Here is a 13,100-nt window from a genome sequence, read left to right on the forward strand (position 1 = left end):
TTACATCTTTTACACAATAAGAGGATCATAAAATGGCATTTTCGTGTTGCCTTACTGGAGTTTCTGTAGCTTTTCATTCAAGATTTTTGGGTGAAAATTCTGCAGCCGAATACAGTATCAGCAAAATGGATATGATCTAAACAAATCTCATCCAAACGCTTTTCTTGTATTGTGTTGCTGTGAGTTTAATATGGAAGTCAAGTTCTACAATAAAACCCAATGATTGTGAATTATCTGTGGATCCCCAACAAAATCCATAAATTCAGCTAAGATTAAAATTGCTCACATGACAATGCTTCTCTGGTCTCCTGCAGATCTCTCTACATCCAGCCACCTATAATGTTGTCATTCCTGGAGGCGCGGTCAGACAGAGACTGGCATTGCTATAGTGGATAATGAGATTTTTTTATTTCATGCAATCAGCTGTTTTACACAGAGAAATCAACACCAAAATATGCCTCAATATTCAGAGCACTTCCTTTATGTGTGAACATACTTTTCCAACATCTGAAAGAAGAGGTTATCAGTAAGATATAAGGCATTCCACACATCAATATTTCATAACATTTTCTTTGTATCCATCAGTAATGGGGCTGACAATACCTTATCTTTGCTATACATTTTTCTCTTAGTGTTGTTAAATGATAGGTTCGTAGCACAGTTTACAGATTATAGGAAGGTATAAATAGGGCAATGTGACACATTTTCCATGATGAAAACAATTTTTCATGTGAGAATTGTTCATATCGTGGTTTAAATCTATTTTTGCCTGCCTCTTTCCTATAGAAAAGGTCACGAGCAATGTCTCTAATATCACCTTGCAGTTTGGATTAGGGTGAGTCACGTGCACAAAAGTATACATATGCTATAGAAATATTTATTCCACACGTTAGAACTTTAGACACTCAAATACCGTATTTTTCAGATTATAAGACTCATTTACCCCCCCAAATTTGGGAGAAAAATGAGAATGTGTTTTATAATACAAAGGTAGATTATCAGGGCGGCTGCTACAGTGGCGCAAGGTCCCAGGAGGGGCAGCGTCGCTGCTTCAGGAGGGCTTCGGCGACAGGAGTGGGGCGATGCAGTGGGCCTCAAGTTGGGAGGTGGGGGTGTCCCGATGCTGCAAGGCTGCGGGTCCTGGGCTCTCCTAAGATGTTGGCGTTGAGCGGAGTCCTACTTACAATTAAGCTCTGGCTTGGTATGTCACTCTCCACAAGGAGAAACCTTACCCCTTAGACCTCAGTCCAAAGCCTCTCACCTAGCCAAATCATTTCTCATACTTTGCACTGACGAGTTGCCGATAGCCCGAAACACCGTGTCTGCAAATTGAGATTCTGATTTGGCGACTCGGTAAAGGGTTGTTTGTGACTTGTAGGATCGCTACTACCAACAGGTAGCTCCATAGAGTTCAAGTCCTCTTCCTCTCTGAAGAGGCAATTTGCATACTTCCAATTAATAAACCCTGCAGTGGACTTTGGGGTACTTAGTAAAACTCCTTTCTAGAACAAGTCCACTTGTCCTGTACTATTACAAGAAACTATGACCTGAATGAAAGCTTACACAAACACGTAAGGGAAGGGTCATACATTGGAGAAATTAGGGCTATAGAACACTTTTCCCCTTTATTGAATCCTTACCCTCACTTTATTATAAGTGTCTTTGTTTCGTCAAACTGACAAACAGTTCATTTTGTATGGAAAAGAAAAAAAAAACAATTTTGCGTGACATTTCTTTGGTAGCATGTACACAGATTGCTTTCACGTAGCTTAGATGTGAAAATTATGTTTGCTCTGTTCTTTGAAGGTGGCAATCACACTTCAAGTAATTTTCTAAAATTAAAGAATTTTCATCGCCACCAAATAACAAGAAAAAGACAAGGAAAGCTTTATTGTAAGGATAAAATAGAAAAAGCTTCAAAAGCACAAATAGGGCAACTAAAAGCTTAAGTGTTTAGTCTGTCACGATGCAGTGAACATCAAAAACACGATAAAGCAACAATGGACACTATTAATCCCTTTAGGCCTGGGCAAATTTCAGTTTTTGCATTTTTGTTTTTTCCTCCTCTTATTCCAAGACCCATAACACTTTTCTGTTACCATTTATATAGACATATGAGGGCTTATTTTTTTAGAGAATGAAATATAGTTTTGAATGGCACAATACATTTTACCTTGAAATGTACTGAAAAAGGTAAAAAAAAAAAATAACAAGTGGGATCACATGGTGAAAAAATGATATGCTGCCATTGTTTTTTGGGTTCTGTTTGTATGTTTTTCATTGCATGATGAAAATGACCTGGTAAAATGGTTCTCCAGGACAGTACAATTATGACCAAACATGCCATTTTTTATTATTTGTGTGAAAAAAAATTTTGAATCAGCTCTGCTTAAATGGGCGAAGCTTGGATGGAACCGGGGCAAGACCACACTCCTGTGAAATTCATAAAAAATGTCAACATTTTGCAGCCCGAAATGTTACTCCAGTACATGACTGAAGTATAATTTCTGGAGTGGTGCACAGAGGTGCAGACTGCAGAGGAGAGGTGCCAAATTCATTTAGTGGCATGTGCTTCTTAATGAATCCAGTGTCGTGGACTCCAGCAAAATTGATATAGTGCCTCGCCAATCTTGATAAATTGGCCTCATAATGTTTTTTTGTGTTGCCATTTTCCGAGACCCATTACATTTTTCCATGTATTGAGTTGTGTGAGGACTTGTCTGTTTTGTGTGGCAAGCTGACATTTTCTAATTTTGGAGTCCGTATGATGGTTTTTTTTTTAATTATAATTTTGTGTGAGAAAGTGTAGTGATTAGTGTTGAGCATTCCGATACTGCAATATTGGGTATCGGCCGATATTCGCGGTATCGTAATTCCGATACTGAGTTCCGATACTTTTAGTATATCGAATACCGGAATCGGAAGTTCCCATAATGCAATGAGCCAGTTTGATTTTATTCAGCCAATGAGGATCCTAAGAAGTGTGGGCACATCCTGTTAGAGCATGTTAGGCATGTAACTACTGGCATGGCTGTGATTGGCTGCTGAAATGATGTCATGATGCACTATAAAAGCCGCCGTCGCCATTTTGGGTTCACTCTGCTGTGAATTCAGTTAGGGATAGGACGCTGCTGTTCTGAGGGACAGTGTGACCTAGCAATTTGTTATATAGTGCTTTATCCAGGCTACTTTATCAACCGCTGTAACTTTCTTTTGCCTTGCAGCGCTGTTCACGGCTGTCTGCGAGGTCTCTGTGTGTGAGTGCAGCTCATGCTGTAGTGTGTTCTGCAGCCAGTCACCTCTGGTTGTAGTCCACTCAGCGTGCGTCACTGCCTCATACATTGTCCCTTTTTGCATTAGTGCTGCTCATTTTTCCAGATTTCTCCTATTAGTGTGGTTCCATCCTTATCCAGCTAGAATATTTGCAAACACTATATTTGAGTAGATGTAGGAGCCTTTCTGCTGGCTTGTGCCCTGCAGCCCCAGCCAGATTAGTATTAGCCTATTTTTTGGAGCCTCATCTATTGCATTGCAGGTTACCTTCCTGCATTGTAATAGCTACAAAAAGTTTGTGATACTATCGGTTTTACATCTTTGGGCACATCCAGTGTCTTTTTGTGAAAAAAAAAAAGTTAATAAAGTTCACTAAACACTCCACTTTACAGTTGTGTAGGCCACATTAGCTCATATTAAAGTCTAGTCCACACTTTATAAAATTAGTGTTTCTTATACCTGTCAGCAGCTGTTCAGGAATAAGCACACTAAGCCCTTAGTACTTTTCTGCCTATCTTTATCAGTCTACCAAGATGAAGAAGGCAGGGAGCAAGGCACGTGGTCGTGGGCGTGGAGTTTCTGCAGGGAGAAGGATGTGGAGAGTCAGTGCCTGCTGCGGGCACCAGTGACTCAGCATCCCCCAGTTTTCCCAGGGAACAGTCCTTTATGCGCAGCTTTGTAGGAGCTCGCCGTACCCCACTGTTGCGGAATGAATAAATTGAAGCCGTTGTCAGATGGATGGCAGCTAACGCATCGACTTCAATTAGTTCCAGATCCTCTCAGGTCCAGAGCACTGAAGAGCACCCATCTGTCTCTTCACCACCTGCCAAATTGCCCAGGCAGTCAGAGAGCCCTGGACAGGAGCCATCTCTACTTCTGTTCTCTGAATCTGAGGACAAATGAGTCAAAATAAGCACAAATTATCTATAATAGATACTGAAGACATAGCTTCAACCCAAAGACTGAGGCATGGTGCCTATCAAAAGATGAAAAAATGGAAATGCTCCCACTACGAATATGTAATCCAGGACAGAATTGGAGCAAAAGAACACCATCAGAAATAAAAAGCAATTTATACTTTATTAATCCACAAGTAAAAATGTAAATGCCAATAATAAGGCCTTTATAGAAGGAGAAAAGGGAGAAATACTGCGGCCAATACAGGGGTACACATAATAACACTGCGGCCAAAGCTCATAATTATACAAATCCTCATTGAAAAATAAAAGGGCAAGTCCTACACAATGTCTATATACAAAAAAATGGGCAAAAGAACAATAGAATGATACCTAATAATAGCCAAATCAATATGCCCATATATAATACTGTAGTATAAATGCAGCTTACCCATGGTCGCTGGTGTATCTGTGTACCTCCCTGTAACCCCCTCATGTCCCTGAGATTATATATAATGATTCCAATCAATGCCGGTATAACGGGCGCACGCGCCGATGACGTCACACGCCAGAAAAGTTTCCTCCCACCTCCGTGGCTGCCAGCGAACAGCGCGCATGTAGGTGGAAATCCACCTGCTGACGTCAGAGACATGCGCACCGAACTGGCGTAGATAGCCACAGAGGAGAATAGGAGGCGTGTGAGGCAAACCACGCGTGCGCACCACCACAGCCATTAAGAAGATCATAGCGGCAGCCATATTGGGGAGAATAAAAGTCAGCCCATAACAAAATAGGAAATACAATATTAATGCTGCCCAAAATATAAAAGGGCTGGAGTGATCAAGTGCTCAATAGGACACAAAAGTGTAATATAAGCAAAATAGTTACATATCATATAACAATATAAACTAATTACATATCATATAACAATATTAAGTGCAATCGTGCATATATAAAGTGACAGTGCACAATAATATATTCATATCACAAAAAAATGCATTGTTATAACAATACACTTGATTCACAATAAAGTGACAATATAAGTGGAAAAATAAAGAAAATAAGTCAGCCCTTTTATATTTTGGGCAGTATTAATATTGTATTTCCTATTTTGTTATGGGCTGACTTTTATTCTCCCCAATATGGCTGCCGTTATGATCTTTTTCTTAATGGCTGTGGTGGTGCGCACGCGTGGTTTGCCTCACACGCCTCCTATTCTCCTCTGTGGCTATCTACGCCAGTTCAGTGCGCAAGTCTCTGACGTCAGCAGGTGGATTTCCACCTACATGCGCGCTGTTCGCTGACAGCCACGGAGGTGGGAGGAAACTTTTCTGGCGTGTGACGTCATCGGCGCGTGCGCCCGTTATACCGGCATTGATTGGAATCATTATATATAATCTCAGGGACATGAGGGGGTTACAGGGAGGTACACAGATACACCAGCAACCATGGGTAAGCTGCATTTATACTATTATATATGGGCATATTGATTTGGCTATTATTATGTATCATTCTATTGTTCTTTTGCCCATTTTTTTGTATATAGACATTGTGTAGGACTTGCCCTTTTATTTTTCAATGCGGATTTGTATAATTATGAGCTTTGGCCACAGAGTTATTAAGCGTACCTCTGTATTGGCCGCAGTATTTCTCCCTTTTCTCCTTCTATAAAGGCCTTATTATTGCCATATACATTTTTACTTGTGGATTAAAAAAGTATAAATTGCTTTTCTTTCTGATGGTGTTCTTTTGCTCCAATTCTGTCCTTGTTTACATGTTCTCTGAATCTGTTGGCTTGGAAAGAGGGGGCCAGCCAAGCAGCATTCGAGAATTTGAAGAAGAGGTAGTATGCAGTGATGCACAACAGCTTTGTCTCTCTGAATCTGAAGAGGCGGGTGGGCCAGTGCCTATGGTCAGCACACCTCAGTACGCATCTGATGATGAGACTCAGGTGCCACTTTCTGGTGCGTACTGTACTGTCGAGACTACCCAGGAGAAGCAGTAATTTGAAGAGGGTAGTGTAGATGATGAGGTCCTTGACCCATCATGGCGTGAGGTACAGGAAGGTGGTGGGAGCAACTCTGAGGAAGAGATTTCCCGAACAGCCAAAAAAGGAGGGAGAGAGAGGGGGCAGACTCGGTTGCCTGTAGCCTCCACTTCGGCACCCATTAGGAGCATGCCTCTTCCAAAACCCAAAACGGGCGCTCCCAAGACTTGCAGTGCCTGATCCTTTTTTGACACAGTTGCAGATGACATTTGCTTTGTCAAATGCAAGCTGTTTAATCAGAAAGTGAAAAGAGGGAAAAGTGTCAGCAACCTCAATACCACAAATATGTGGAAACATGTGCGGACCAAGCACGTGGTGGAGTTACAAAGACACACTGAAGACCTAGGCCAACCTACAGCGCCACCTACCACTTCTTCAGCTCATGTTGTAGCCTCTTCCTCCAGCTCACACACAGCTGGTTCGGCTTTCTCACAGGATCACCATGGAAGAACCTCTGGCACTGTTGTACAGAGACACAGTGTCATTCCACCCACAGCACCACATTCCCTGTCATCCTCACACTCCCAGGCCAGTCTACAGCCATCGGTAGCACAGGCATGGGAGAAAAGGCGCCCATACTCGGCAAACCACCCCCGAGCACAGGTTCTGAATGCTGGCATTGCAAAACTACTGTCCCTTGAAATGCTCTCATTCAGACTGGTAGAGACTGACACCTTCCGTAACTTCATGGCATTGGCAGTCCCACAATACAACGTGCCCAGCCGCTTTTATTTCAGCAGGCAAGCCGTCCCTGCCCTGCAAAAGCATATAGAGGGAAAAATTAAACATGCGCTACTAAACGCCGTCAGTAGCAAGGTCCACCTGACCACCGATGCGTGGACCAGTAACCATGGACAGGGACGATATCTTTCCCTCACTGCCCATTGGTAAATGTTGTGGAGCCGGGTACAGATCTTGAGAGTGGCGCTGTACGTGTTCTGCCAACTCCAAGGATTGCAGGAATCCAGTATGTACACATTGACTCCTCCTCATACTCCAGTTCCTCTGAATCAAAGCTGCAGGAGCCGTCACAGTCTACCTACGACCGATATGAGCACAGCCGTTGCCAAACGTCATCAGGCTGTATTGAAGTTAATTTCTTTGGGAATCGAAGCCACACAGCGCAGGAGCTCTGGAATGCCATCAAGCAGGAGAGCGACATGTGGTTTGTGCCAGCGAATCTCCAGCCAGGCATGGTAGTGTGTGACAATGGCCGAAATCTGGTGGCAGCTCTGGGCCTAGGCAACCTCACTCACATCCCATGTCTGGCACATGTGCTCAGCTTGGTCGTGCAGAGTTTTTTGAGGGACTATCCGGACCTTGATGCACTGCTGCACAAGGTCCACATAGAGTGCGCTCACTTGCGGCGTTCCAGCATGGCAAGATCGCGCATTGCAGGTCTGCAGCGCCGATTCCGCCTTCCGGAATATCGCATCATATGTGACCTACCCACCAGGTGGAATTCAACGTTACATATGTTGGAGAGGTTGTGTGAGCAGCAGGCAGCAGTAATGGAGTACCAGCTGCATCAGGCGCAAACAAGTCGCACTGCGCGCCGTTCACACTTCACCACCACTGAGTGGGCCTCTATGAAGGACATCTGCCACGTTTTGCGTGCCTTTGATGATTCCACGTGGATGGCGAGTGCAGATGATGCACTAGTCAGCATGACTATCCCCCTTATCTGCCTGCTTGAAAAAACACTGCAAGCACTAAGGGAGGAGGTTGTGGAAGAGGTGGAGGATGAGGAGTCACAAATGCCATCTGCTTCTGGACATTCTGCTCAACGTGGTTCCTCACAAAGGCCTAGGCAGGGGACACTTTGTGAGGAGGATGAGGAGGAGTCAATGGAGGAGGAAGACAGCTGTCCAGAGGAGGGAGGTACACCATGCTCTAGTAGTCAGTATGTAGAGCGAGGGTGGGGTGATGCAGAGCAGGCAGACATGACGCCTCAAGCAGGGGACAGTGTTTCTTGGCCAGTTGGCAGTCTTCAGCACATGGTTGATTTCATGGTGCAGTGCCTGAGAAACAACCGCCACATCGCCCACATTCTCAGCACGGCTGATTATTGGGTGTACACCTTTCTAGATCCTCGCTACCGGGACAACTTACAAAGCCTCATAACACCGTTGAATCGGGAGCGTAAAATGCAGGAGTACCGAGACAAACTGGTGCATTCCATCATGTTCTCCATTCCACCCGAGAGCAGTGCTGCTAGTGCTTTACAAAGCAGCTCTGTGCGTCGAGGCAGTGGAGGAAGCTCTACACAAAGAGGGAGCAGAAGCAGCACCTCAGCACAAGACAAGACAAGTATGGCCCAAATGTCGCAAAGTTTTGTGTCCCCGCCACAAATGTCTACACCATCACAGATGGCTCCAGTCAGCAGGAGGCAATGCTTCTGTCAGATGGTGACAGACTACATGTCTTGCCCTCTCAGTGTTCTCCCACACAGCTCTTCCCCCTTCAAGTTTTGGGTCTCTAAGCTGGATACATGGCCAGAGCTTAGACAGTATGCATTGGAGGTGCTGGCTTGCCCTGCTGCTAGTGTATTATCGGAACACATCTTTAGTGCCGCAGGTGGTGTACTAACAGACCGTCGCATGCGACTATCCACCGATAACTTTGACCGGCTTACTTTTCTGAAAATGAACAAGGCCTGGATCTCGCAGGAATTTGCCAGTCCTCTTCCAGATTAAATAATTGGTTGGCAACAGTATCCAGGTCTCCTGTTGTGTTCATGTTTCTACCACCTGAACTGTAATCCCTGGGCTCCAACACCACCAGTTGCTGCTCAGAAGTGCCGTCTGCACAGTCAACACTTGCTCCTGTGTTACTGGGGTTCAGTAAAGTCAGCTGATCCCCTGCTGTGTGTCCGGCAATTTCTCCTGCTCCGACCACATTCACACTACTACAGATTTTAAACTTGCTCCAATTAGGCCTCTGGCTACACTCTGTTTCTCCTGTAATCCCTGGGCTCCAACACCGCCAGTTGCTGCTCAGAAGTGTCTTTGGCATGGGTACTCCCTCCTGCCCAGCCTGGTTCCAGCACGCCAGCTGTTTCTGGGTAGTGTCAACGTCACTTTGCCTCCAATACGTTGTACTGTCGTGTTGCGGTTGGGTTAGCCAACTCTATGGTGCCTGCAGTTTAGGTGCTTCCTATGTGGGCTGCGGGATCTGGCAATGAAGGTTTGTTCCGTAGTGCCAATCGGACAAGCTCCCCCTGTAGGACTGTGGGTTTCGGTAACTCTGGCCGGATCGCGGCCTTGCAACTTTTTTTTTCATGTGTACCTTCTGCTGCCTATCTGAGTTCCAGTACCATTAGCTGGTTCTTTGGAAGTCAATCTTGAATATGTCCCCCTGGGTTCCAGTAACGTCACCTGGTTCCAGGCAGAGGCTTTGGCTTAGGTGCCTCCTTCTCGGTATCTGAGTTCCACCAACGTCTGCTGGTCCTTGGTAGTGCTTTCTGGCACAGGTACCTCCTGCTTAGTAACCGGGTTCCAGTACCATCAGCTGGTCCTCGGTAGTTCCATTGGCTCTTGTACCTTCGGCTACCCATCCAGGTTCCAGTACCGTCAGCTGGTTCTCAGCAGTTCCTCAGCCTTCTTGTACCTTCTGCTACATTTCCAAGTTCAAGCTTTTTGAAATGGTTTTTGGTAATCACTCTGGATCTCCCTGACGACGACCCTAAAGACGACGACCCTGAAGACCACCACGAAGAAGACGATGACCCCGAAAACGACGACCCTGAAGATGACCCTGAAGACCACCCCGAGGAAGACGACGACCCACGAAAACGACGACCCTGGAGATGACGACCCTGAAGACCACCCCGAAGAAGACGACGACCCCGAAAACGACGACCCTGGAGACGACAACCCTGAAGACCATCCCGAAGAAGACCAAGAAGATGACCCTGAAGAAGATGATGAAGGAGAAAGTGTGGGAGAAGTAAAAAAGAAGGTGAAGAGCATGGAAGTAGTGAAACATAAATATCTGACAAAATATAAAAAAGGTTAACATAGTCAATATCTTTGTAACTCCGAACGTCTTAAAAAAAAAATTAATTCCTGCTATTCCATTTGATTGGGCTAAACCTCTATGCCTTTAATGTCTCCTCCACTTCCCCCAATACATTCTACATTATTCTTAGTTGTTTTCCTTCATGTAGAATTAACCTACAAGGAAAGTAAGGGTTTATTTTCATTCCGATATTTGTGTCCCATTGACTTGCATTGGTTTCCGGTATCGGAATTGGCGATATTTTTGGGGTATCGGTCCGATCCAATATTTCCCGATATCGGAAGGTATCGCTCAACACTAGTAGTGATGGAAAAAACTCAATTCTGGCATTTAGAAGGATTTTTTTTAATTGTTCAGAATTTACTGCACAGGTTCCATCATTTTATATTTTAATAGCCCAGGCTTTTACAGATGCGGAGATGTCAAACCTGTTTATTAATTTTTTCATTTCTTTAATTTTAATGGAGGGAAAAGGAAGACGATTTAAATTGTAATATTTTTTAAAAATCTGTAAATCTTTTTTAAAAGTTTAAGTTTTTTAACTTTATTTTTAATTCCCATAGGGGACATACACTGGTGATCACGTTCATAGGCTACTCTAACACTATACACATAAATAATGTGAGGTACTTACGGTAGTTAACATTTTTTTTTATAAGGTATAAAGCCATCCAACCATGACAAGGTGTGCCTCTTATGGGCTGTCCCTAACTCTAATGATTTGCTCCTCAACGCACCCGCAGAGGCCATATACTGTATAAACTGTGGAAGAGATGGAATCCAGGCTTAGATCTTAATTTAAACCTTTCTGAGAAAGATGGATGGATAAGAGTGCACAACTCGGGAGCCAACTCATTGATTTTTATAGAAGGGTTTGTGCATGGCCATGCTCTGTGATATGTGCAGAGGTCATTGTGCAGGGAAGGAAAGGAGGAGGAGTGCTGTGGCAGTCATGACAGTCACATATATGGTGCAGATTGTGTTATCTATAGGTGAGTTTTACCATTTATTGTGATCTTAACTGATTAAGTGTCTGCTGAAAAGTGATCACTACAGAACAGGTATCAACAAGTATCAGCTTATTATTAGCCTCAGTTTACAGTGTGAAAACTGAAGGATTTACATTTTTTTAAAAAATATTCAATTATATATTAATTTATTCAATAGCCTGCCTACTTCTTGATACCAGAATATTGCATTAATAATAGACATTTTTTACAAAATCTGGTGAGAGATCTGCTTTAACAAAGATAAGTTCCAGCTACTTTAAAACATTTTAATGCTTTTTAAATGCTCCGTTAGAAAACATCTTGGAAGTTTTCTTTGAGACACTTTTCTTTGCATATCTCCACATTTTACTGTTGCCAATTTCAAAAATGATTCCTCTTGGCAGCATAACCAGTTATAAGCTCGGATCCATGATTTTTGGCAAATGCCATAATTTTTTCAATGAAGCTTAATTAGGGACATCCTTTTGTTTAGTAAGAATAAAGGGCAGTAAAGTAAATCAGTAAAAATGTCATGCAATGGTAATGTAATAAACAGCAAGAATAAATTAGGGACACTGCAGGGTAGTCAAATGCATTGACTTTCCATCAGTCCTAAATTGCAACCTTAAAGGCCTCATACACATGACTACAATAAGAATCTAGCTAGAGAATACAGCGCCTATTACATTCTTTGGGCTCCTACTGTACCTTCTCTGTCGGAAACACAGGTGTTATTCCCTTCAGGGAATCTGTGAGAAGTGAATTTGTGGCATACTCCAACATATGTCATATAACAGAGCTATCCTGTACCCAATGGTGGTATATAGAGGTGCCACACATACTATAGATGTGCATTGTAGTTACGTTACTTATTTTACTGACAGATTGATGGAGCAAATATTGAAAGTTAATAAAATATGTTCTCAAACAAATGGAATTTTATCTTCTTTTCCGAGAAAATGGATTAATTGGTTGATGAATGGTCGAAATCTAGTAGTGTGGGTAGTGCAGAAGGCTGAACACCTTGACACCTTTGCAGACTGGCATTGCTATGCTTAATAAAACCATTTTTAAACAATCATGCAAGTTTTATCACATTTTCCTTGGTACAGCCCAGCCCCATTCATTCATTGACGTTTCTCTCTGTAGCAGGTAGTTTGATGATAACTATTAATATTGATTCCACAGATATTTGCCATCTACAAGTGAGCGACCCACTTACGCTCTGTTTTATCTGCATGTTGCTAACCATGAGATATTTTTCTGTATTGTAATATAATTCTTCTCTAGGGTGAACCAGGACTGCCTGGGCTGCCGGGACTTCCTGGGATAAAGGTAAGTGCTTCTTAGTTATTTTATAATACTACAGCTCTTCGTCATTTTTCTGTTACATTTTTAGTTATTCAATGATGTTATTACATATTTGAAGTGGTTGTTTTGCTATAATGTTACTGTACTAAAAGATGTCTACGGGGTTGTAAATGCAGGAAACACCAGTAGTGCTTTGACGTTTTGCTATTCTCCTCTTTTCTATTCCACATGACTTTTCTTGATGTCTTATTGTCATTTTATTATTCTAATTATTAATTACATGGTCTTCATTTTGATTCTTGAATTTCTTATTGGCTTGATGGATGTCGCGGTGGAGCATCAGCAGTTGGTGCTACCCCAACCACATGTGGGAATATGATATACCCAGGACAATGACAGTAGAAAAAATAAAGCACATAGGCAAATACAGCAAGGAGTACATTTTATGGAAATTTTAGGGTATCCAAGAACTTATGAACAAATGTTTGCTCCCTCTTCCTCAATACCTTTCTCACATATACAAAATATGCATTATGCTTCTTCTGTCCAACATAGCCAAACGTG

At 43.0% G+C, this 13,100-nt stretch overlaps 1 protein-coding gene across 1 annotated transcript in view; it reads left to right on the plus strand.

Annotated features, from left to right (window-relative positions):
* Window positions 1–13,100, plus strand: part of COL25A1 (collagen type XXV alpha 1 chain) — a 288,446-nt gene that overhangs the window by 148,159 nt on the left and 127,187 nt on the right. The window contains exon 16 of the mRNA XM_073572140.1: window positions 12,516–12,560. Within this exon, the coding sequence (XP_073428241.1) occupies window positions 12,516–12,560 (45 nt within the window). The remainder of the gene's footprint in view (window positions 1–12,515; window positions 12,561–13,100) is intronic.

The sequence above is a fragment of the Dendrobates tinctorius genome, unplaced genomic scaffold, assembly GCF_039654945.1.
Source record: "Dendrobates tinctorius isolate UK_male_01 unplaced genomic scaffold, ASM3965494v1 ptg000030l, whole genome shotgun sequence".
Taxonomy (NCBI): Eukaryota; Metazoa; Chordata; class Amphibia; order Anura; family Dendrobatidae; genus Dendrobates; species Dendrobates tinctorius.